This window comes from Entelurus aequoreus, linkage group LG21 (genome assembly GCF_033978785.1).
Source record: "Entelurus aequoreus isolate RoL-2023_Sb linkage group LG21, RoL_Eaeq_v1.1, whole genome shotgun sequence".
NCBI classification, from domain to species: domain Eukaryota; kingdom Metazoa; phylum Chordata; class Actinopteri; order Syngnathiformes; family Syngnathidae; genus Entelurus; species Entelurus aequoreus.
The window spans coordinates 1,216,257-1,242,302 of record NC_084751.1 but is presented as its reverse complement, the minus strand read 5'-3'; the positions used below and the strand labels follow the sequence as shown (position 1 = coordinate 1,242,302).

The 26,046-nt window shown below is 40.4% G+C and overlaps 1 protein-coding gene across 2 annotated transcripts in view; it reads left to right on the top strand.

Annotated features, from left to right (window-relative positions):
• Positions 1–25,109, top strand: part of LOC133639065 (protein FAM222A-like) — an 87,685-nt gene extending 62,576 nt beyond the window's left edge. For both annotated transcript variants that reach the window (XM_062032155.1, XM_062032156.1), the window contains one exon: positions 19,986–25,109. In XM_062032155.1, coding sequence (XP_061888139.1) covers positions 19,986–21,151 — 1,166 coding nt within the window. In that variant the 3' untranslated portion in view covers positions 21,152–25,109. The remainder of the gene's footprint in view (positions 1–19,985) is intronic.
• The last annotated feature ends 937 nt before the right edge of the window (positions 25,110–26,046 follow it).

Genomic DNA, 26,046 nt, shown 5'->3' with positions numbered 1-26,046 from the left:
AAGAGGAATGTTTTGACAGTGGAATGGTTGAAAAATGTGTGAGGAGTAGTCGACAGAAAAAAGGGTGAAAATAGGGTTTGGAAAACTGGGAATTCCTGGAATTTTTTTGAACTTGGAAATATAATAGCTTGAATGTCCAGGATGAGTGGAATGTGTTGAAGGTGGAATGGTTTAAATAGGTTGAAAAATGTGGAAATGGTGGAAGAAACCTGCAATTCTGGGAAATCTGGGAATTTTTGGAATTTGTCAAGGGAAACACCGCGATTCCCGAATAGGCTGAATATTTTGGAGTTGCAACAGTAGGAATCAGATGAAAAATGTAGGGGTTGTGGAATATTGTCCCATTGACTTCAATGGGAATTTCCCAAAATTTTGTGAATTTCGGGAAAAGTGGGAATTTTTTAGAAAATTGTAAAAAACTTGAATGGTCTGAATGAGTTGAAATGGTTGGTGTTGGAATTTTTCAAATCGGTCGAGAAATGTTGAAGTAGTAACATTTTTAATTGAGAAATGGTATTAAGGAATTCCAGGAATTTCGGGTAAACCGGGAATTTTTCCAGGTTCGAAAATGGAATTTTTTGACGGTGGAACGGTTGAAGTGGGTTGAAAAATGTGGGAGGAGTAGTCGACAGAAAAAAGGGTGAAAATAGGGTTTGGAAAACTGGGAATTCCTGGAATTTTTTTGAACTTGGAAATATAATAGCTTGAATGTCCAGGATGAGTGGAATGTGTTGAAGGTGGAATGGTTTAAATAGGTTGAAAAATTTGGAAATGGTGGAAGTTTGAAAAATGGCCAATTCATTTTGAATGGGGAAAAATGTCCCGGAAAACCTGCAATTCTGGGAAATCTGGGAATTTTTGGAATTTGTCAAGGGAAACACCGCTATTCCAGAATAGGCTGAATATTTTGAAGTTGGAACAGTAGGAATCAGATGAAAAATGTAGGGGTTGTGGAATATTGTCCCATTGACTTCAATGGGAATTTCCCAAAAATTTGTGAATTTCGGGAAAAGCGGGAATTTTTTAGAAAATTGTAAAAAAAAACTTAATGGTCTGAATGAGTTGAAATGGTTGGTGTTGGAATTTTTCAAATCGGTCGAGAAATGTTGAAGTAGTAACATTTTTAATTGAGAAATGGTATTAAGGAATTCCTGGAATTTCGGGTAAACCGGGAATTTTTCCAGGTTCGAAAATGGAATTTTTGGACGGTGGAACGGTTGAAGTGGGTTGAAAAATGTGGGAGGAGTAGTCGACAGAAAAAAGGGTGAAAATAGGGTTTGGAAAACTGGGAATTCCTGGAATTTTTTTGAACTTGGAAATATAATAGCTTGAATGTCCAGGATGAGTGGAATGTGTTGAAGGTGGAATGGTTTAAATAGGTTGAAAAATTTGGAAATGGTGGAAGTTTGAAAAATGGCCAATTCATTTTGAATGGGGAAAAATGTCCCGGAAAACCTGCAATTCTGGGAAATCTGGGAATTTTTGGAATTTGTCAAGGGAAACACCGCGATTCCCGAATAGGCTGAATATTTTGAAGTTGGAACAGTAGGAATCAGATGAAAAATGTAGGGGTTGTGGAATATTGTCCCATTGACTTCAATGGGAATTTCCCAAAAAATTGTGAATTTCGGGAAAAGCAGGAATTTTTTAGAAAATTGTAAAAAAAAAACTTGAATGGTCTGAATGAGTTGAAATGGTTGGTGTTGGAATTTTTCAAATCGGTCGAGAAATGTTAAAGTAGTAACATTTTTAATTGAGAAATGGTATTAAGGAATTCCTGGAATTTCAGGTAAACCGGGAATTTTTCCAGGTTCGAAAATGGAATTTTTGGACGGTAGAACGGTTGAAGTGGGTTGAAAGATGTGGAAGGAGTAGTCACCAGAAAAAAGGGTTTGAAAAAAACGTGAATTCCTGAAAACATTTTTAACTTGGGAAAATGATAGTTTGAAATGTCCAGGATGAGTGGAATGTGTTGAAGGTGGAATGGTTTGAATCGGTTGAAAAATGGGGAAATGGTGGAAGTTTGAAAAATGGGCAATTCATTTTGAATGGGAAAAATGTTCTGGAAAACCTGGAATTCTGGGAAATTTTTTGAAATTTTCAAGGGAAAGCCTGCGATTCCCGAACAGGCTGAATATTTTGAAGTTGGAACAGTTGGAATCAGATGAAAAATGTGGGAGTTGTGGAACTTTGAAGAATGTCCCATTGGTTTCAATGGGAATTTCCCCCAAATTTGGGGATTTCGGGAAAAGCGGGAATTTTTTTTTACTTGGAAAAATGATATTTTGATTTTCCAGGATGAGTGGAATGTGTTGAAGGTGGAATGGTTTAAATAGGTTGAAAAATGTGAAAATGGTGGAAGTTTGAAAAATGGGCAATTCATTTTGAATGGGAAAAATGTTCTGGGAAATCTGGGAATTTTTTTGAAATTTTCAAGGGAAAGCCTGCGATTCCCAAACAGGCTGAATATTTTGAAGTTGGAACAGTTGGAATCAGATGAAAGATGTGGGGGTTGTGGAACTTTGAAGAATCGCCCATTGATTTCAATGGGAATTTCCCCAAAATTTGGGAATTTCGGGAAAAGTGGGAATTTTTTCAAATATGGTGAATTCCTGGAATTTTTTTTTAATTGGAAAAATGATAGTTTGATTTTCCAGGATGAGTGGAATGTGTTGAAGGTGGAATGGTTTAAATAGGTTGGAAAAATGTGGAAATGGTGGAAGTTTCAAAAATGGCCAATTCATTTTGAATGGGAAAAATGTCCCGGAAAACCTGGAATTCTGGGAATTTTTGGAATTTGTCAAGGGAAAGTCCGCGATTCCCGAATAGGCTGAACAGTTTGAAGTTGGAACGGTTTGAATCGGATGAAAAATGTAGAAAGGTAGAGCACGCCAAAATCTGGAGAAGAAGAAGAAGTTGAATAAATAGATTAATTTTGGTGTAGAAAAGCATATGTGTGAATACTTTGGAGCATTCACACAATTATTGAATACGATTAAAATCAAGAGTAAGATTACTAATTCAGTGCAGGGTTTCCCGCAGCGCTTTGTTGTTAAGGCGGCCGCCTTAACAACAAATAGCCACCGCCTAAACTAAAGTCTTCACAAGCTGCTCAGCTTAGTTCTTCCTCTGCCTCTGTCAGTATGTCTCTGCAGCACCCAGCATTGTCCCACCCACAGAACCATCTGATTGGTTACACGCAGAGCGGTAACAGCCAATCAGCAGTGCGTATTTAGAGCGCATGGAGTCAGTGCTCCTGCGGTGGGGTGAGCAGAAAGGTGTTTTAGCAGGTAAGCATAAGGCAGCGGACTCTCCCCAAATTATAATAAACACCTCCCAGTCAACTACTGGTAACATCACTATGAGCCCGTTGACCTTCTAGAAACATAAGCGGCAGCTCAGCTCGCTCGCAGTCCTTGAGGTGAAGGCTAATTAGCTTTTAGCGTTACATTAGCTCACTGTGCGGTGTGTGTGTGTGTGTGTGTCTGAGAGAAAGACAATCATTATTGACCTACAGTTAACAACTAAGTTATTTCACTTTACTTTTTTTCTGTGTTGATTGAGCTGTGTTGAAGCAGCAAAAAAGGACATTATGTTAAATGAAGAGTTTCTGTCTCTGATAGTTGATATAATAATGTAACTGCATAAAGCCTACATGAACTCCATGGTGTTCAGGGATGAATAGTCTCTCCTATTGCTATTGTACTATTTTTTCAGCTATAGTTACATTAATCAGTAGTAATGCAGCAGCCTAGTTTTGAATGGCAGGGTCCCTGCTATCACATGTTGATGAAAATATAACATTTACATAATAAAAATCAACTACAGGCTTCCCAAATGATGTAATAAATTAAGCATGATGAGTTGAACATATGTCAGCATGTGGCCCCACTTTTAACTCTTTTTCAAACGCTTACTTACAGTAAGTCATTAATTTCACTTAGTAAGTCATTATTTTGACTTAGTAAATTACTAAGTAAAAATATTGACTTACTAAGTCATAATAATGACATACTTAGTATATCTCAGGTAACTAGGACTGTTTTGTTTTTACTTTCCGGAAAAAATATCGAGATATATATCGTATATCGCCAATCAGCAAATGGAGCGGAAAACACAACCAAAAATTGTAGGCTTCACAGCAGTCTGTAGTCTATTGCCCCCCTAGGATGTGGTGGCAGCGACGAAGTGGAGACGTGATGGCGACAGGCTGAGGTTACACCGATCCTTACACCCACCCACCTGTCCGCCGGAGAGACACCACCTTAAAGGCCTATTGAAAGCCACTACTACCGACCACGCAGTCTAATAGTTTATATATCAATGATGAAATCTTAACATTGCAACACATGCCAATACGGCCGGGTTAACTTATAAAGTGCAATTTTAAATTTCCCGCTAAACTTCCGGTTGAAAACTCCTTTGGATGATGACGTATGCGCGTGACGTAGCCAGTGAAACAGAGGTATGGCTCCCCCATTGAAGTCAATACAAAATAGCTATGTTTTCATCTCATTATTCCACAGTATTCTGGACATCTGTGTTGGTGAATCTGTTGCAATTTGTTCATTGCATTATGGAGAAAGAAGCTGAGCAAGCAAAGAAGAAAGTTGTCGGTGCGAAGCGGAGTATTTTGCAAGGGAAGTCAGCAACACAACACAGCCGGTGTTTGTTTACATTCCCGAAAGATGCAGTCAAGATCGAAGAACTCGGACAACAGAGACTCTTACCAGGAGGACTTTGACTTCGATACACAGACGCCTGTAGAAAACTGGGACAACACAGACTCTTACCAGGATTACTTTGATTTGGATACACAGACGCAGACGCGGTACCGTGAGTACGCAGCTGCGCTTCCAAACATTTGATCGCTTGCTCGTACGTGCGTGTCACGTACGTAACTTTGGTTAAATATATAAGCTTTATGAACCTTGGGTTAGGTGAACGGTCCTTTGGGCTGAGTGATTGTGTGTGTTGTGCAGGTGTTTGAATTGTATTGGCGGGTTATATGGACGGGAGCTAGTAGCTAGGAGCTAGCATAACAAACACCTAGGTGTTTTTATGCGGGATTAATTTGTAGCATATTAAATATAAGCCTGGTTGTGTTGTGGCTAATAGAGTATATATATGTATTGTGTTTATTTACTGTTGTAGTCATTCCCAGCTGAATATCAGGGGCCGTACTTATCAAGCTTCTTAGAGTGCCATTTTACACTTAAGTCCTGAGAATTTGCGAAATTTAGTCCTACTCTCAAACTTAAGAATAAAAGCTTTTTATCAACGTTCTAAAGTCTAAGAATCACTCCTACTCTCCACGATATTTAAGAGACCTTCAGAGGTGTCTTAAGTGGTTAGGAGTTGCCATCAGGGGATGGCACTGAGGCGAGAGAGACGTGCGCGAACGTTCAGGGAACGGAACAATGTTTGTTTTTTTTTGATGACGAGCAGCTGATCAAACGGTATCGTTTAGACAGAGCGGATATTATTTTTGTCACAGATTTAATACTTTTCGATTCCTTGTTGATTTCTGCATGTGTCTGCAGTGGGCTAGTATATATAGAGCCACCCACACCAGTTTCAAATTAGTTGCCTAATTAATGAATTGGAAAGAAAATGTTATGACAGTAGCGTATGTGTGAGGTGAGTGACGTCAGTGAGTGTGTGGGCGAGAGAAGAGAGGGAGCGGTAGCGTGAGTGCCGGCGGGGACTAGTTTGTTTTGTATTATTTTGTAGTTTATTGTCAAAATATACACTCCCATTGTCCACTTAAAAATGTCCAAGATATTTCTTTATTCTTAGACATCGGATTCCCTTCCGTGATTGGTCATTTCTATGGACACAGAAATGACGTCACCTAAAATTCCGTTTACGGCACATAGTAATGTCGTAATTCAGCTCCGAGTGTGACACTTAAGATTAAGTCCTACACTTCGCTGAAAGTGTGAGTAAGACGCTTGATAACTAACTTTTAAATGCAGCTTTCAGCGAATAATTTATTTACTCTTAAGTCAACTCTTAGCAGACTTCTTAGGAGTAATTCTAAGAAGCTTGATAAGTACGGCCCCAGGTCACCCCCGGCTCTCACAGCATCTTCCCTATCTGAATAGCTTCCACTCCCCACTAGTCCTTCACTTGCACTTTCCTCATCCACAAATCTTTCATCCTCGCTCAAATTAATGGGGAAATCGTCGCTTTCTCGGTCCGAATCGCTCTCACTTCTGGCCGCCATCACTGTAAACAATAGGGAACTTTGCGGAAATGTTCAACTGACTACGTCACGCTACTTCCGGTAGGGGCGAGGCTTTTTTTTTGTCAGATACCAAAAGTTGCATCTTTATCGTCGTTGTTCTCTACTAAATCCTTTCAGCAAAAATATGGCAATATCGCGAAATGATCAAGTATGACACATAGAATAGATCTGCTATCCCCGTTTAAATAAAAAAATTCATCTCAGTAGGCCTTTAACTAACACATTTTCTGGGGGAAACACTGCAGTGCTAATATTTAAGTGGGAAAAGTTGATCAAAATGTTAATAACCCCTGATATGGATATGCTATAATGCTTTAAGTTGGACACGTGCAGAGTTACAGTGTATATGTAAAGTGGACAAAATACCCAAGAGTGCTTCTTGGAAACACACACTGGTGAGACAGGTGTGGACGCAGCTCATTAACAAAACAACTTTCCCCGTGGGGCTTACTAAACACACTTTTAAACTTTTTAAATTGCAGCATCCAGGCTAGCAAACTTGCAATAAACTTTTGATTAAAGCCTGAGATGGATCTAAAACAAGTGAAAACTAATGAAATATGGGAGCTTTACATTTGCACTGCTGTCACTTTATCCCAGTGGTTCTCAAACTTTTTTTGCCATCCCCCACTTTGGACAAGGGGGAGTTTTCAAGCCCCACCTGCCCCCATCCATCGCCCCAACAGAACGCTAATGCCAAGCTTAACATTTTCAAATGTATTGAACATCAAGTAACATCAAGTTGTATACATTCAAACTCAATAACATAAAATAACATCAAGTTCAATAATCAATAAAATAACTGTGCAGCTGTGGTATAACTTACATCAAGTTCAATAATAAATAAAATAACTTGCATCAAGTTCAATAATAAATAAAACAAAAGTGTTATAACTTGCATCAAGTTCAATAATAAATCAAAAAAAGTGTTATAACTTGCATCAAGTTCAATAATAAATCAAATAAGTGTTATAACTTGCATTAAGTTCAATAATAAATCAAATAACTTGCATCAAGTTCAATAATAAATCAAATAAGTGTTATAACTTGCATTAATTTCAATAATAAATCAAATAACTTGCATCAAGTTCAATAATAAATAAAACAAAAGTGTTATAACTTGCATCAAGTTCAATAATAAATCAAATAAAAGTGTTATAACTTGCATTAAGTTCAATAATAAATCAAATAACTTGCATCAAGTTCAATAATAAATCAAATAAGTGTTATAACTTGCATTAAGTTCAATAATAAATCAAATAACTTGCATCAAGTTCAATAATAAATCAAAAAAAGTGTTATAACTTGCATCAAGTTCAATAATAAATCAAATAAAAGTGTTATAACTTGCATTAAGTTCAATAATAAATCAAATAACTTGCATCAAGTTCAATAATAAATAAAACAAGTGTTATAACTTGCATCAAGTTCAATAATAAATCAAAAAAAGTGTTATAACTTGCATCAAGTTCAATAATAAATAAAATAACTTGCATCAAGTCAATAATAAATAAAACAAAAGTGTTATAACTTGCATCAAGTTCAATAATAAATAAAACAAAAGTGTTATAACTTGCATCAAGTTCAATAATAAATCAAATAAGTGTTATAACTTGCATCAAGTTCAATAATAAATCAAATAACTTGCATCAAGTTCAATAATAAATCAAATAAAAGTGTTATAACTTGCATTAAGTTCAATAATAAATCAAATAACTTGCATCAAGTTCAATAATAAATCAAATAAAAGTGCCACTTTGCAATCTTTGCAAAAAAAAAAGGAGGAGCTATGCATTTGGCAAGACAGGGCAAGTGAACATGAGTTTTACAGTACTCCAGCATTAGTGGCTGCAATGAGCCTGTTTTGCACTGCACAGCTTTTCAAATCGAGGTTGCAGGCTTGACACTGCCACTCTTAAGTCATGCTCAATGTTCAGCTGAGACCCGTACTTCGTTTTGAGTGAAGCAACAGCTGAAAAGCCTATCTCACACAGATAAGATGTGGCAAAGGGGAGAAGAATGGACACAGCTCTCTGCCCGATGAGTGGATGATTAGCGCGGATGGGTAGCGACCCATCCGCGCGAAAGTTTGTTCCGCTTAGCCCCGCCCCCATTAGTTACTGTTGCTATGTCTGTCAAACTTTCGCTCCTACCTAGAAATTTAAAGGCCTACTGAAATGAATTTTTTTTATTTAAACGGGGATAGCAGATCTATTCTATGTGTCATACTTGATCATTTTGCGATATTGCCATATTTTTGCTGAAAGGATTTAGTATAGAACAACGACGATAAAGATTGCAACTTTTGGTATCTGATAAAAAAAGGCTTGCCCCTACCGGAAGTAGCGTGACGTAGTCAGTTGAACATATATGCAAAGTTCCCTATTGTTTACAATGATGGCCGCATGAAGTGAGAGAGATTCGGACCGAGAAAGCGACAATTTCCCCATTAATTTGAGCGAGGATGAAAGATTTGTGGATGAGTAAAGTGCAAGTGAAGGACTAGTGGGGAGTTGAAGCTATTCAGATAGGGAAGATGCTGTGAGAGCCGGGGGTGACCTGATATTCAGCTGGGAATGACTACAACAGTAAATAAACACAAGACATATATATACTCTATTAGCCACAACACAACCAGGCTTATATTTAATATGCCACAAATTAATCCTGCATAAAAACACCTGCGTGTTTGTTACGCTAGCTCCTAGCTCCTCTGCTAGCTCCTAGCACCATAGAACACGCCAATACAATTCAAACACTTGATCAACACACACAATCACTCAGCCCAAAAGACCGTTCACCTAACCCAAGGTTCATAAAGCTTATACATTTTAAAAAAGTTACGTACATACGCAAAAAAAAGTTGCGCACATACGGTCAAGCGATCAAATGTTTAGAAGCCAAAGCTGCATACTCACAGTAGCATGTCTGCGTCTTTGTCATCCAAATCAAAGTAATCCTGGTAAGAGTCTGTGTTGTCCCAGTTCTCTACAGGCGTCTGTGTATCGAAGTCAAAAGTCCTCCTGGTTAGAGTCTCTGTTATCCGAGTTCTTCCATCTTGACTGCATCTTCCGGGAATGTAAACAAAGAAGCGCCGGCTGTGTACTGTTGTTGCTGACTACGTTCGAAAAATACGTCCATTTCGCACCGACAACTTTCTTCTTTGCTTGCTCAGCTTCCTTCTCCATAATGAAATGAACATGATTGCAACAGATTCACGAACACAGATGTCCAGAATACTGTGGAATTATGAAATGAAAACAGAGCTTTTTCGTATTGGCTTCAATGTGGAAGGCATACCCGTGTTCGCCGGGCTACGTCACGCGCATACGTCATCCTCAGAGGCGTTTCGAACCGGAAGTTTAGCGGCAAATTTAAAATGTCACTTTATAAGTTAACCCGGCCGTATTGGCATGTGTTATAATGTTAAGATTTCATCATTGATATATAAACTATCAGACTGCGTGGTCGCTAGTAGTGGGTTTCAGTAGGCCTTTAAAGCCTACAGGGGATTTCACAGACAGAATCACAAAGTGATTTACAGTGTGCATAGAAAATGAAAGCATAGTAAAAAAAAAAAATCTAAGAATCTAATTTAAAAAAAATAATTTAAAGTGAAATTTCCTCCCGTTCCTCGCGCCCCACCTGTCATGTCTCTATTCCCCACCAGTGGGGCGCGCCCCACACTTTGAGAAACGCTGCTTTATCCTGAGTGGTAAACGTCAAAGACTTGGAAGCCTGCACAGGTGTGTAATCGCTCACTGGGAATGTGAGTATTATGAACACACACTATGGGCAAGGTGACGACAACCCACTGGCTGATACAGAAAACCCTAAAGATTGGCCTCAGTTTGCACCTTTTCACCTCAGTGCCGTGCCGGCGTGATAAATATGTGCGTGCAGCATGGAGGAGGCGGGGATGAAGGGCAAGCAGGCCTATTAGCTAATGAGGTTTCCATGGCAGCGATGCAGCCGCAGTGGGAAGTGCAGCTGTGTTGTGTCTCGGCGGCGCTGACAGAGCTCTAATCTCTGGCCTAACAACAGCAGAGGCTGCGTGGAAAAGACCCACACACAGGCTGACATTTTCACTCCATCTTTGAATTCTTCTTGCTAAATTAGCCGTCTTTCCCCGTAATTGGCCGACATCAGCTGGCATGGAAAATAGAGCACTTTTCTGCAATTATGCTTTTGAATGCATCATTGCACCCCTTTTTCCCCCCCCCCATGAGAACCGCCTACTCTTGTCATTTACGTTCATAAATATTCCACTTGCGAAAGGACAGAAATGCTTTTGTACTTTTGCATAGAGGTCCAGAAACGTTATTAGAACCGGGACCGTAGGACCTTCATTTATGCGGGTGGGTCTTTTAACACCGTGTGTGACGAAGGAAATACTTGTCAGCTGGTTTTAACGCGAGAAGTGAGTCTAAGAGCCACACTTTGGCAGTCTGAATAAGTTAGCAGAGTAACACATTTAAAAAGTCAGGAAAAAAACTAAGTGGGAAAGGTCGTACACTTTAGACCAGACCTGGGCAAGCTAAGTCCCGGGGGCCACATGTTAAGCTTTTCAATCTGGCCCGCCGGACATTCCCAAATATTTTTTTTAGATCTTTAAGATGGAAAGTGTAGCTGCCATTAATGATGTGCACTGATGTTTTCTAATGACCGGAAGTCTTGAACTATACAAAGTAGAGATGTCCGATAATAATATTGTCCAACTCTTAATTACCGATTCCGATATAAATAAATAATGATAAATGGGTTATACTTGTATAGCGCTTTTCTACCTTCAAGGTACTCAAAGCGCTTTGACAGTATTTCCACATTCACCCATTCACACACTGATGGAGGGAGCTGGCATGCAAGGCGCTAACCAGCAGCCATCAGGAGCAAGGGTGAAGTGTCTTGCCTAAGGACACAATGGACGTGACTAGGATGGTAGAAGGTGGGGATTGAACCCCAGTAACCAGCAACCCTCCGATTGCTGACACAGCCACTCTACCAACTTCGCCACGCCGCCCCAAATAAATAAAAAAATAAAAATAAAAAAAGTGTAAAAAAAATAAGTATTAAATGTTAGGTAGAACACAAAAAATGTAATAAAAAAGCTCCCTTCTCTATATTCTCATGCATCGATAAAAGAATAAATAAAAAAAGTGTAAAAAAAAAAAAAAGAGTATTAAATGTTAGGTAGAACACAAAAAACATTTCTAAAACTGAACTGGCTTACAAAGTAAACAAAAACAGAATGCTGGACGACAGCAAAGACTTACTGAGGAGCAAAGACAAAGTACATCCGAACATGACATGACAATCAACAATGTCCCCACAAAGAAGGATAAAAATAACTGAAATATTCTTGATTGCTATAACAAAGTAGATGCGGGAAATATCGCTCAAAAGGAAGACATGACACTGCTACAGGAAAATACCAAAAAAGAGAAAAAGCCACCAAAATAGGAGCGCAAGACAAGAACTAAAACACTACACAGGAAAACAGCTAAAAACTCCAAATAAGTCAGGGCCTCATTTGGAAGAGGTGCTACGAACGTTTGTAATGCTAGGTTCACACCAACGGCGCTTTGACGGCACTTTAAAGCGGCGTGCAAAGCGCCATGCAAAGCGGCATGCAAAGCGGCATGCAAAGCGGCATGCAAAGCGCCATGCAAAGCGGCATGCAAAGCGGCATGCAAAGCGGCATGCAAAGCGGCGTTAAAGCGTGAGGGTCGTCTGGTGGCATGCGGTGGTGACTGGGGTCCACGCTTTGAACCAAGATCTGTTAAGCTTTCCTACGCTTTGAGTCAAGCTTTGCTGAGCTTTGTCACGCTTTGATACGCTCTCGGCGCTTTATTCCATTCTTGACAGAGCGCCACATTTTTTAAACCCTTTATGCTAGGTTCACACCAACGGCGCTTTGACGGCATGCAAAATGGCATGCAAAGCGGCGTTAAAGCGTAACAAAGCGTAACAAAGCGTAATTAAAGCGTGAGGGTCGTAATGGATCGTGGGAAAGCTTGTAGTGAAGCGGGACATGCGGCAAGATCGGCAAAAATTTTTGATGCCTGGTTCACACCAACGGCGCTTGCCGCGCTTTAAAGCGGCGAGCAAAGCGCCGTTATTTGGAAGAGGTGCTACGAACGTTTGTAATGCTAGGTTCACACCAACGGCGCTTTGACGGCGCTTTAAAGCGGCATGCAAAGTGGCGTTAAAGCGTGAGGGTCGTCTGGTGGCATGCGGTGGCGACTGGGGTCCGCGCTTTGAACCAAGATCTGTTAAGCTTTGAGTCAAGCTTTGCTGAGCTTTGCTGCGCTTTGTCACGCTTTGATACGCTCTCGGCGTTTTATTCCATTTTTGACAGAGCGCCAAATTTTTTTAAACCGTTTAAAAATGTTTGCCATTCTTGCCGCATGTCCCGCTTCACTACAAGCTTTCCCACGATCCATTACGACCCTCACGCTTTAATCACGCTTTGTTACGCTTTAACGCCACTTTGCATGTCGCTTTAAAGCGCCGTCAAAGCGCCATTGGTGTGAACCTAGCATAAACTGTTTTAAAAAATGTGGCGCTCTGTCAAGAATGGAATAAAGCGCCGAGAGCGTATCAAAGCGTGACAAAGCTCAGCAAAGCTTGAGTCAAAGCGTCGGAAAGCTTAACAGATCTTGGTTCAAAGCGCGGACCCCAGTCGCCACCGCATGCCACCAGACGACCCTCACGCTTTAACGCCGCTTTAAAGCGCCGTTGGTGTGAACCTAGCATTACAAACGTTCGTAGCACCTCTTCCAAATGACGGCGCTTTGCTCGCCGCTTTAAAGCGCGGCAAGCGCCGTTGGTGTGAACCAGGCATTAAAAATTTTTGCCGATCTTGCCGCATGTCCCGCTTCACTACAAGCTTTCCCACGATCCATTACGACCCTCACGCTTTGTTACGCTTTAACGCCGCTTTGCATGCCGCTTTAAAGTGCCGTCAAAGCGCTGTTGGTGTGAACCTAGCATTAGATAGCATGAAGAGGTTGGGGGATGGGGGGCAGGGTTGAGGTGGGGGGAGTAGGGGGTGGCGGGGGGTGTATATTGTAGCGTCCCGGAAGAGTTAGTGCTGCAAGGGGTTCTGGGTATTTGTCCTGTTGTGTTTATGTTGTGTTACGGTGCGGATGTTCTCCCGAAATGTGTTTGTCATTCTTGTTTGGTGTGGGTTCACAGTGTGGAGCATATTTGTAACAGTGTTAAAGTTGTTTATACGGCCACCCTCAGTGTGACCTGTTTTGAGGCATGTTAAAAAAAAATAATGCACTTTGTGACTTCAATAATAAATATGGCAGTGCCATGTTGGCATTTTTTTTCCATAACTTGAGTTGATTTGTTTTGGAAAACCTTGTTACATTGTTTAATGCAGGGGTCACCAACGCGGTGCCCGCGGGCACCAGGTAGCCCGTAAGGACCAGATGAGTAGCCCACTGGCCTGTTCTAAAAATAGCTCAAATAGCAGCACTTACCAGTGAGCTGCCTCTATTTTTTAAATTTTATTTATTTACTAGCAAGCTGGTCTCGCTTTGCCCGACATTTTTAATTCTGAGAGACAAAACTCAAATAGAATTTGAAAATCCAAGAAAATATTTTAAAGACTTGGTCTTCACTTGTTTAAATAAATTCATACATTTTTTTACTTTGCTTCTTATAACTTTCAGAAAGACAATTTTAGAGAAAAAATACAACCTTAAAAATGATTTTAGGATTTTTAAACACATATACCTTTTTACCTTTTAAATTCCTTCCTCTTCTTTCCTGACAATTTAAATCAATGTTCAAGTACATTTATTTTTTTTATTGTAAAGAATAATACATTTTAATTTAATTCTTCATTTTAGCTTCTGTTTTTTCGCCGAAGCATATTGGTGAAATATTTCTTCAAACTTATGTTTAAAATTCAAAAAAATTATTCTGGCAAATCTAGAAATACTGTAGAATCAAATTTAAATCGTATTTCAAATTCTTTTGAATTTCTTTTAAAATTTTTGTTCTGGAAAATCTAGAAGAAATAATGATTTGTCTTTGTTAGAAATATAGCTTGGTCCAATTTGTTATATATTCTAACAAAGTGCAGATTGGATTTTAACCTATTTAAAACATGTCATCAAAATTCTAAAATCAATCTTAATCAGGAAAAATGACTAATGATGTTCCATAAATTATTTTTTTAATTTTTTCAAAAAGATTCGAATTAGCTAGTTTTTCCTCTTCTTTTTTTCGGTTGAATTTGGAATTTTAAAGAGTCGAAATTGAAGATAAACTATGTTTCAAATTTTTTTCGTGTTTTTTCCTCTTTTAAACCGTTCAATTAAGTGTAAATATCATTAATTGTTAATAATAACATAGAGTTAAAAGGTAAATTGAGCAAATTGGCTATTTTCGGCAATTTATTGAAGTGTGTATCAAACTGGTAGCCCTTCGCATTAATCACTACCCAAGAAGTAGCTCTTGCTTTCAAAAAGGTTGGTGACCCCTGCTTTAATGCATCCAGCGGGGCATCACAACCATCCATCCATCCATTTTCTACCGCTTATTCCCTTCGGGGTCGCTGGAGCCTATCTCAGCTACAATCGGACGGAAGGCGGGGTACACCCTGGACAAGTCGCCACCTCATTGCAGGGCCAACACAGATAGACAGACAACATTCACAACCAAATTAGTAGGGATGTCCGATAACGGCTTTTTGCCGATATCCGATATTCCGATATTGTCCAACTCTTTAATTACCGATACCGATATCAACCGATATATACAGTCGTGGAATTAACACATTATTATGCCTAATTTGGACAACCAGGTATGGTGAAGATAAGGTCCTTTTTAAAAAAAAAAAAAAAAATAAGATAACTAAATTAAAAACATTTTCTTGGATAAAAAAGAAAGTAAAACAATATAAAAACAGTTACATAGAAAGTAGTAATTAATGAAAATGAGTAAAATTAACTGTTAAAGGTTAGTACTAGGGATGTCCGATAATGGCTTTTTGCCAATATCCGATATTCCGATATTGTCCAACTCTTTAATTACCGATACCGATATCAACCGATACCGATATCAACCGATATATACAGTCGTGGAATTAACACATTATTATGTCTAATTTGGACAACCAGGTATGGTGAAGATAAGGTACTTTTAAAAAAAAATTATAAAATAAAATAAGATAAATAAATTAAAAACATTTTCTTGAATAAAAAAGAAAGTAAAACAATATAAAAACAGTTACATAGAAACTAGTAATTAATGAAAATGAGTAACAACTGTTAAAGGTTAGTACTATTAGTCGACCAGCAGCACGCACAATCATGTGTGCTTACGGACTGTATCCCTTGCAGACTGTATTGATATATATTGATATATAATGTAGGAACCAGAATATTAATAACAGAAAGAAACAACCCTTTTGTGTGAATGAGGAGGGAGGTTTTTTGGGTTGGTGCATTAATTGTAAGTGTATCTTGTGTTTTTTATGTTGATTTAATTTTTAAAAAAAAACAAAAAAAACCCGATACCGATAATAAAAAAACCGATACCGATAATTTCCGATATTACATTTTAACGCATTTATCGGCCGACATCCCTACAAATGAGGCATAATAATGTGTTAATTCCACGACTGTATATATCGGTATCGGTTGATTTCGGTATCGGTAATTAAGAGTTGGACAATATCGGATATCGGCAAAAAAGCCATTATCGGACATCTCTACAAGCGAGCGTTGGTTTCCTCCCACTACGGTGGTGGTACGCAGGAGAATGTTCTCAGGAGTAAGAGGGGAAGTGTATTGAAGCTGAGCGTGAAGCCAAATGTGCCGACTTTACTTCAGGTGTTAAGTGGGCCCAAGAAGAGCATGTGTGGCCTGAGAAAGTCCTTGGTAAGCAGCATTAAGGTCTCTCCCGACATCCAGGATGTTATTGTTTCTCACAGTGCCGCTGCACATAATGAGCAATGTTATTGCTTGGTGGTTTCTCTGCAGAATTCCCTTTTAGTTAGTGAGCTTCAACACTTCTCCTCTGCCTCCGCTCCTCCATCTTAAACACCCAATTTATTTCTTTGGTGGGCTGGATGGCGTGGATTGAATCCTTTTCAGGGTGGGTGGAAGGGGACGGTCTCGCCCGGCGTGGGCCTGAAATGAAATAAACTCCCAAATCAATTTCAGACGGGGCGCGCGGCAGCTCTCTTCCCCCGCAAAGCTGGAATTGCTTCTGTTATTGGAAATTAAATGAAGTGTCGTTTTTTGTTTTTTTTTTGGTCCTTATTGCGGATTACAGCTTTCTCCTCACCTGCTATGATCCAATGCGGCGCCTCACACTTTAATTTGAGCGCTTTGTCTTCATGAACCGCTGTAATTTACAAGCCTGGTTCATTTATTGTTTTAAACGGGGCCGCCTTTTCTCGGCGTTAAGCAGCCATGAAATGACCAGAATAATGGCGTTTGAATCCAGCCTCGCAATTCAATCTGGAGCACTCTCGCCCATGTTTCCATCACGGATCGACATGAAAGCAGAAGCTCAAAAGACAAGAATCATCTCGATTCCGATCATTGACAGAAGCTTGAGCGTAACTCAGTCACAGTCAGCAATCAATCAATGTTTACTTAAATAGTCCTAAATCACAAGTGTCTCAAAGGGCTGCACAAGCCACGGCGACATCCTCGGTTCAGAGCCCACATAAGGGCAAGGAAAAACTCACAACCCAGCGGGATGTCAATGTGAATGACTATGAGAAACCTTGGAGAGGACCGCAGATGTGGGTGACCCCCAAGCCCCCCTAGGGGAGACCAGATGCAATGGACGTCGAGTGGGACTAGCATAATATTGTGAAAGTCCAGTCCATAGTGGATCTACCATAGTAGTGAGAGTCCAGTCCATAGTGGATCTAACATAATATTGTGAAAGTCCAGTCCATAGTGGATCTAACATAATAGTGTGAGAGTCCAGTCCATAGTGGATCTAACATAATATTGTGAGAGTCCAGTCCATAGTGGATCTAACATAATGGTGTGAGAGTCCAGTCCATAGTGGATCTAACATAATAGTGAGAGTCCAGTCCATAGTGGATCTAACATAATAGTGTGAGAGTCCAGTCCATAGTGGAACTAACATAATAGTGTGAGAGTCCAGTCCATAGTGGATTTAACATAATAGTGTGAGAGTCCAGTCCATTGTGGATCTAACATAATAGTGAGAGTCCAGTCCATAGTGGATCTAACATAATAGTGTGAGAGTCCAGTCCATAGTGGATCTACCATAGTAGTGAGAGTCCAGTCCATAGTGGATCTAACATAATATTGTGAAAGTCCAGTCCATAGTGGATCTACCATAGTAGTGAGAGTCCAGTCCATAGTGGATCTAACATAATATTGTGAGAGTCCAGTCCATAGTGGATCTACCATAGTAGTGAGAGTCCAGTCCATAGTGGATCTAACATAATATTGTGAGAGTCCAGTCCATAGTGGATCTAACATAATGGTGTGAGAGTCCAGTCCATAGTGGATCTAACATAATAGTGAGAGTCCAGTCCATAGTGGATCTAACATAATAGTGTGAGAGTCCAGTCCATAGTGGATCTAACATAATAGTGTGAGAGTCCAGTCCATAGTGGATCTAACATAATAGTGTGAGAGTCCAGTCCATAGTGGATCTAACATAATAGTGTGAGAGTCCAGTCCATAGTGGATCTAACATAATAGTGTGAGAGTCCAGTCCATAGTGGATCTAACATAATAGTGTGAGAGTCCAGTCCATAGTGGATCTAACATAAAAGTGAGAGTCCAGTCCATAGTGGATCTAACATAAAAGTGTGAGAGTCCTGTGTATAGTGGATCTAACATAATAGTGAGAGTCCAGTCCATAGTAGATCTAACATAATAGTGAGAGTCCAGTCCATAGTGGATCTAACATAATAGTGTGAGAGTCCAGTCCATAGTGGATCTAACATAATAGTGTGAGAGTCCAGTCCATAGTGGATCTAACATAATAGTGAGAGTCCAGTCCATAGTGGATCTAACATAATAGTGTGAGAGTCCAGTCCATAGTGGATCTAACATAATAGTGTGAGAGTCCAGTCCATAGTGGATCTAACATAATAGTGTGAGAGTCCAGTCCATAGTGGATCTAACATAATAGTGAGAGTCCAGTCCATAGTGGATCTAACATAATAGTGAGAGTCCAGTCCATAGTGGATCTAACATAATAGTGTGAGAGTCCAGTCCATAGTGGATCTAACATAATAGTGTGAGAGTCCAGTCCATTGTGGATCTAACATAATAGTGAGAGTCCAGTCCATTGTGGATCTAACATAATAGTGAGAGTCCAGTCCATAGTGGATCTAACATAATAGTGTGAGAGTCCAGTCCATAGTGGATCTAACATAATAGTGAGAGTCCAGTCCATAGTGGATCTAACATAATAGTGTGAGAGTCCAGTCCATAGTGGATCTAACATAATAGTGTGAGAGTCCAGTCCATAGTGGATCTAACATAATAGTGTGAGAGTCCAGTCCATAGTGGATTTAACATAATAGTGTGAGAGTCCAGTCCATTGTGGATCTAACATAATAGTGTGAGAGTCCAGTCCATAGTGGATCTAACATAATAGTGAGAGTCCAGTCCATAGTGGATCTAACATAATAGTGTGAGAGTCCAGTCCATAGTGGATCTAACATAATAGTGAGAGTTCAGTCCATAGTGAATCTAACATAATAGTGAGAGTCCAGTCCATAGTGGATCTAACATAATAGTGTGAGAGTCCAGTCCATAGTGGATCTAACATAATAGTGTGAGAGTCCAGTCCATAGTGGATCTAACATAATAGTGAGAGTCCAGTCCATAGTGGATCTAACATAATAGTGAGAGTCCAGTCCATAGTGGATCTAACATAATAGTGTGAGAGTCCAGTCCATAGTGGATCTAACATAATAGTGTGAGAGTCCAGTCCATAGTGGATCTAACATAATAGTGTGAGAGTCCAGTCCATAGTGGATCTAACATAATAGTGAGAGTCCAGTCCATAGTGGATCTAACATAATAGTGAGAGTCCAGTCCATAGTGGATCTAACATAATAGTGTGAGAGTCCAGTCCATAGTGGATCTAACATAATAGTGTGAGAGTCCAGTCCATTTTGGATCTAGCATAATAGTGAGAGTCCAGTCCATAGTGCATCTAACATAGTAGTGAGAGTCCAGTCCATAGTGGATCTAACATAATAGTGAGAGTCCAGTCCATAGTGGATCTAACATAATAGTGAGAGTCCAGTCCATAGTGGCGCTAGCGGGAGACCATCCCGAGCGGAGACGGGTCAGCAGCGCAGAGATGTCCCCAACCGATGCACAGGCTAGCGGTCCACCTTGGGTCCCGACTCTGGACAGCCAGCACTTCATCCATAGTCCTGTGTAACTCCCCCTTCCACAAGGGAGAGGGGGGCAGAGCAGAAAAGTAAAGAAACGGCAGATCAACTGGTCTAAAAGGGGGGTCTATTTAAAGGCTAGAGTATACAAATGAGTTTTAAGATGGGACTTAAATGCTTCTACTGAGGTAGCATCTTTAACTGTTACCAGGAGGGCATTCCAGAGTACTGGAGCCCCAATAGAAAACGCTCTATAGCCCGCAGACTTTTTTCGGGCTCTGGGAATCACTAATAAGCCGGAGTTCTTTGAACGCAGATTTCTTGCCAAAGACTTGACACCTTCTTTCTCTTCCCGTTTCCCAGGCGAGCCTTCACGGTACCCTTCTCCCGCCGAGCTGGACGCCTTCGCCAAGAAGATCGCCAACAGTCCGCTGTCCATCAAGATCTTCCCGTCTGACATCCGGGTGCCACAACACAAACAGCTGAGCAAGACGGTGAATGGCCTGGACACCACCGGCCAGAGCTACAGCCCCTACTCGCAGTCCTACCACCGCGGTTTGTTGGCCATCGGGAAGTCGACGGCGGCGCCAACAAGCGCGGCCAAAAGCGTGGTGAAGAACTGTGAGGGAAGAAGGACTAAACACGCCTGCATGGCGCCGTATAAAACTCTGAATAACGGCTACTCCCTCAGGCACAAGGCCTACCACGTGAGCGCCTGTAATCCCCCGGATGTCCCGGTGGAGACGCTCTGTCCGAGCACCGCAGACCCCAGCCTGCTTTCTCGCCCAGAGCTGGTGGAGGTTCAGAGCCTGATGAGGCAGCTGAGCAAGGTCCCCCGCTGCCCTGGCGTGGCGCCTCCGCAGCTTGGGGGCGAAGTGGCGGCCGCCGCGGTGGCCCACTCGGACTACGCCGCGGGCGTCCCGCCGCCGCAGAGCAGCATGGCGTTCAGCGGGGCGGTGCTGCCCACGCAGAGCGCCGCCCACGTGGGCGACTACACGGCGTGGCAGCATCAGATGTATCCCACCAGGATGTACGGCATCGGACAATCACCCGACAGCTGCCTCCCTTTGCCGTCCTCGTACGGGTTGCACCCTCCCAACGCGGGCCGGGAGCGACTGGGCGCCATGCAGGGTCACTTCTCCATGCGACACTTTTGGGACGGCGTCGCCGCCACGCCCAGCGGCGACTGCTACACTCCTCAGGTGCTTGTCACGGGCACGATGGCGGCCCAGCACCCCCGCCTCCACCCCAACCCCTACCAGACGCATTTCCAGCCCGCCCCTCTCCTCGCTCACGCTCAGGTCTACGGCGCGGACCAAAACCTCTGCTGCGGGCCGCCGGGCGCCAGCGTGTGCCACGCCGCGGCGCTCGGCAGGAGTCTGCAGTCTCTGGAGTGCCTCATCAGCGAGATCCACCCGCCCTGCATCAAAGAGAGCATGCTGGGCCGCGCCTACGAGGCCACGCAGATGCTGGAGCACCACCAGCAGCCTCATCTTCACGCCCACATCCAGCTCCCCGTCTACAGATGAGACGCCTCGTCGTCGCACCGCAAGCCGCAAGACAGGAACATCATCCGCTGCCATTACTCCTCAGTGACGACGCGGTCACCGCACCTGCGCTACTCATCGTTTGCCGTGACAAGTGAACACTCTGCAGGTTACAGGAACAATAAAGTTACTTGAATCTTGAAAGCAGCTCTGGTAACGCTACTTTTTTTTTTCAACTTCTGCAATATGATTCTTAGGGGCGAGATAGTTTGACCGTGTGTGGTATGTATTCTTTGTCATGCATATTCTGTCACCTTTTTATATCATTTGTATGTCGTCTGAATCAAGCAGAATGTGCCCTTTTGCTTTTGTTTGGCATAAGATACACTTGCCGGCCACTACATTAGGTACACTACGAACACACAACTCATAACAAGAATTCTAAATGTACATTTCGATTAACTCTTGAGGCACCGTTAGGGTAATCAAACATGTACATTCTGCATTTTTGATTGTCAATATATCAGTCCCTTTTAAGGATAATTGGATGACACTTAGACTGATTAAGTCCAATTAACTATAAAGAAATATTCTAAAAATACAGCAATCCTGATGTATTATGATGGTTTTGCCAAAAATGTTCAAAAACATTAATATATCAACAAATGAATTAAAAATATATACCGTATTTTTCGGAGTACAAGTCGCTTCGGAGTATAAGTCGCACCGGCCGAAAATGCATAATAAAGAAGGAAATAAACATATATAAGTCGCATTTTTTGGGGAAATGTATTTGATAAAAGCCAACACCAAGAATAGACATTTGAAAGGCAATTTAAAATAAATAAAGAATAGTGAACAACAGGCTGAATAAGTGTACGTTATATGAGGCATAAATAACCAACTGAGAACGTGCCTGGTATGTTCAGTGTTTCCCATAAACTGCCAAGATACCTGTGGCGGTGGGGGCGTGGTTATGGGCGTGGTCACCATGACATCATCGAGTAATTTGCATAATTTACTACAATGATATGATTTTCTCTAAAAAGGCTCAAAAAATGTGTACTTACTAATTAATAATAACAGTTTTGTTTTAAACGTCCATCCTTCCATCCATTTTACAATATAATTACAACACTTTATGTACATATTTATATACAGATTTGAACAATAAGTTATTCACTGAAATGTATTTATTAATTGTGGTTCTTACAAAAAATATATCTTATAAAATATAAAAGCTAAAATGTCTCTTAAAGCTCTGCCCCTTTAATTAGTGCATACTAAATAATTTAACTTTAGCCTACTACTACAACCATATTATTTACCAGCAACATAAAGTGAAACAGAGGCAGAGGTGTCCTGCCACAGTCAGTAACAAATAAACAGAAAACAGTAGTGGTCAAATACAAATAAGGCAACAAGAGAAGTATCCTACACTTCTCTTTTGTAAAGTAAATCTGAACAGCCTATGTGAGCATCTACATCAACTATATGATTTGCCTGAGAAGCTGGACAGGACAAAAAAAAATAAAACTTTTTTTTTTTAAAAACCTATTTGTGGCGGACGTAATTCTTTCGTGGCGGGCCGCCACAAATAAATGAATGTGTGGGAAACACTGATGTTAACGTAACATATTATGGTAAGAGTCATTCAAATAACTATAACCTATAGAACATGCTATACGTTTACCAAACAATCTGTCACTCCTAATCGCTAAATCCCATGAAATCTTATACGTCTAGTCCAGGGGTAGGGAACCTACGGCTCTCGAGCCAGATGTGGCTCTTTTGAAGGCTCTCAGATACATCTTAGCTGACATTGCTTAACACGATAAGTAATTAATAATTCCGCTGGTAATCACGTTCAAAATATGCATTTTAATCCATCCATACGTTTTCTACCGCACCTGTTCAAGAAGTCACATTAATGGTAAGAAGTATTTTATTTATTATTGGCTAGCTTCAGAATAACAATGTTATTAAAAAGAAAAAGAGGATTAAAAAATGTTGGCCCTACTTAAAAATGCACACATTTAGTTGTATTCAGTGTTAAAAAATATTACGTGGCTCTCACGGAAATACATTTTTAAATATTTGGCTTTCATGGCTCTCTCAGCCAAAAAGGTGAATGAGCTAAATAATATTATTTGATATTTTACGGTAATGTGTTAATCATTTCACACATAAGTCACTCCTGAGTATAAGTCGCACCCCCGGCCAAACTATGAAAAAAAACTGACTTATAGTCCGAAAAATACGGTATATATATACAGTCGTGGTCAAATGTTCACTTGTAAGGAACATAATGTCATGTCTGTCTTGAGTTTCCAATCATTTCTACAACTCTTATTTTTTTGTGATAGAGTGATTGGAGCACATACTTGTTGGTCACAAAAAAACATTCAATTTATTATGGGTCTACTGAAAATGTGAGCAAATGTGCCGGGTCAAAAGTATACATACAGCAATGTTAATATTTGCTTACATGTCCCTTGGCAAGTTTCACTGCAATAAGGAAGCTTTTGGTAGCCATCCACAAGCTTCTGCTTGAATTGTTGACCACTCCTCTTGACAAAATTGGTGCAGTTCAGCTAAATGTGTTGGTTTTCTGACATGGACTTGTTTCTTCAGCATTGTCCACACGTTTAACCTCTAAAGGGCTTAGTGGCCACATGCGTGGACAGCACCTCTTAGCTCTTATTTCCAAAATTGTGTACACTACTGAATTGGGGTCTTATGGCCACTTATGTGGACACTTACACTGCCATCTGGTGGTGTCAGAAGAGTATAACATACAATGGAATTTGGAAAAGAAAAGTGTAAAAATAAAAAATTAGCATGTCACTACACATGAAGTACACGTTTGTGTACTTATGGACTAAGTACATCATATAAAAAGATGATTTTTAGTTTTTATTCTAATTAGGGTCCAATAAGCCCAAATAGCAAAGAGAACTTAAAAAAACATGTAAACAAACAGCTTGGGGCTTAAGAGGTTAAGTCAGGACTTTGGAAAGGCCATTCTAAAACCTTAATTCTAGCCTGATTTAGCCATTCCTTTACCACTTGTGACATGTGTTTGGGGTCATTGTCCTGTTTGAACACCCAACTGCGCCCAAGACCCAACCTCCGGGCTGATGATTTTAGGTTGTCTTGAAGAATTTGGAGGTAATCCTCCTTTTTTATCGTCCCATTTGAAGCACCAGTTCCATTGGCAGCAAAACAGGCCCAGAGCATAATACTACCACCACCATGCTTGACGGTAGGAATGGTGGTCCTGGGATTAAAGGCCTCACCTTTTCCCCTCCAAACATATTGCTGGGTATTGTGGCCAAACAGCTCCATTTTTGTTTCATCTGACCACAGAACTTTCCTCCAGAAGGTCTTATCTTTGGCCATGTGATGTCAGATGAAACAGAAATTTAGCTGTTTGGCCACAATACCCATAATAAATTCATAAAAGTAGCAAACTTCATGAATGTTTTTTGTGATCAACAAGTATGTGCTCTAATCACTCTATCACAAAAAAATAAGAGTTGTAGAAATGATTGGAAACTCAAGACAGCCATGACATTATGTTCTTTACACGTGTATGTACACTTTTGACCACGACTGTATGTACAGTACTGGCCAAAAGTTTGGACACACCTTCTCATTCAATGTGTTTTCTTTATTTTCATGACTATTTATACATTGGAGATTGTCACTGAAGGCATCAAAACTATGAATGAACACATGTGGAGTTATGTCCTTTACAAAAAAAGGTGAAATAATTGAAAACATGTTTTATATTTTTGTTTCTTCAAAATAGCCACCCTTTGCTCTGATTACTGCTTTGCACACTCTTGGCATTCTCTCCATGAGCTTCAAGAGGTAGTCACCTGAAATGGTTTTCACTTTACAGGTGTCATAGTTTTGATGCCTTCAGTGACAATCTACAATGTAAATAGTCATGAAAATAAATAAAAACACATTGAATGAGAAGGTGTGTCCAAACTTTTGGCCTGTACTGAACTAATATATATATATATATATATATATATATATATATATATATATATATATATATATATGGTTAGGTCTCAAGTTTCTGAAAAGATTCGTTGGAATCTAAAATACATATACGTTTTTAATGAGACTATTTTGCTAATAATATTAGAGAGGGCTCAATGGTTAATAGTCATATTTTGTGCAGGTGTACCTAATTTCGAGGCCGATGAGTGTATGCTGACAAAGTTTTCTCTGGAATGTTGTGTGCCAAACGGCGCACGATTCAAATGTCATGGTGGGTACTTCCTTGTGTGTGTCTGCACTGGTTGTGTACTTATTTATTTATGTCTGCCTGTTGATCTGTATGGAAACAAAAGTCTCTATTATTAAGAAGTGCAATTATTATATCTATAGACATGAGGTGTGTTGTTGAAATGACCACACATGCAGAAGTGTATGTTTCTATGACCTTAAAGCCCTTCCTGCTTCCTAATGAGGATTGTCAAGTAAATGACGTTTTCTACACCCACTCAATGTCACTGTGTGTTATTTATAATACACATTACAGCTATTGAATCATTATTTTAATTACGCTTCCTAATTAGGAAGGATCATGATTGATCACGGGTTATTACTCACATCATTTAAATTAACTTAAAAAAAAGAACCCAATATCGCAATTTGACTGTCAAACTATCATCCACAAAACATTTTTGTTAAATCATAAGTCATTTATTTGCTCAACAATTTTATCTGAAGTAGATCCGCTGTGAAAGTAAATGAGCATGTACGGTCAAAACAAATTGTGTAGTTAATCTATGTCCGGGGTGTCCAAACTTTTTGACTTGGGGGCAGGGCCGGCCCGTGGCATAGGCCGTATAGGCAAATGCTAAGGGCGCCGTCCAACAGGGGGCGCCACGCCAGTGCCACAAATGTTGGAGGGG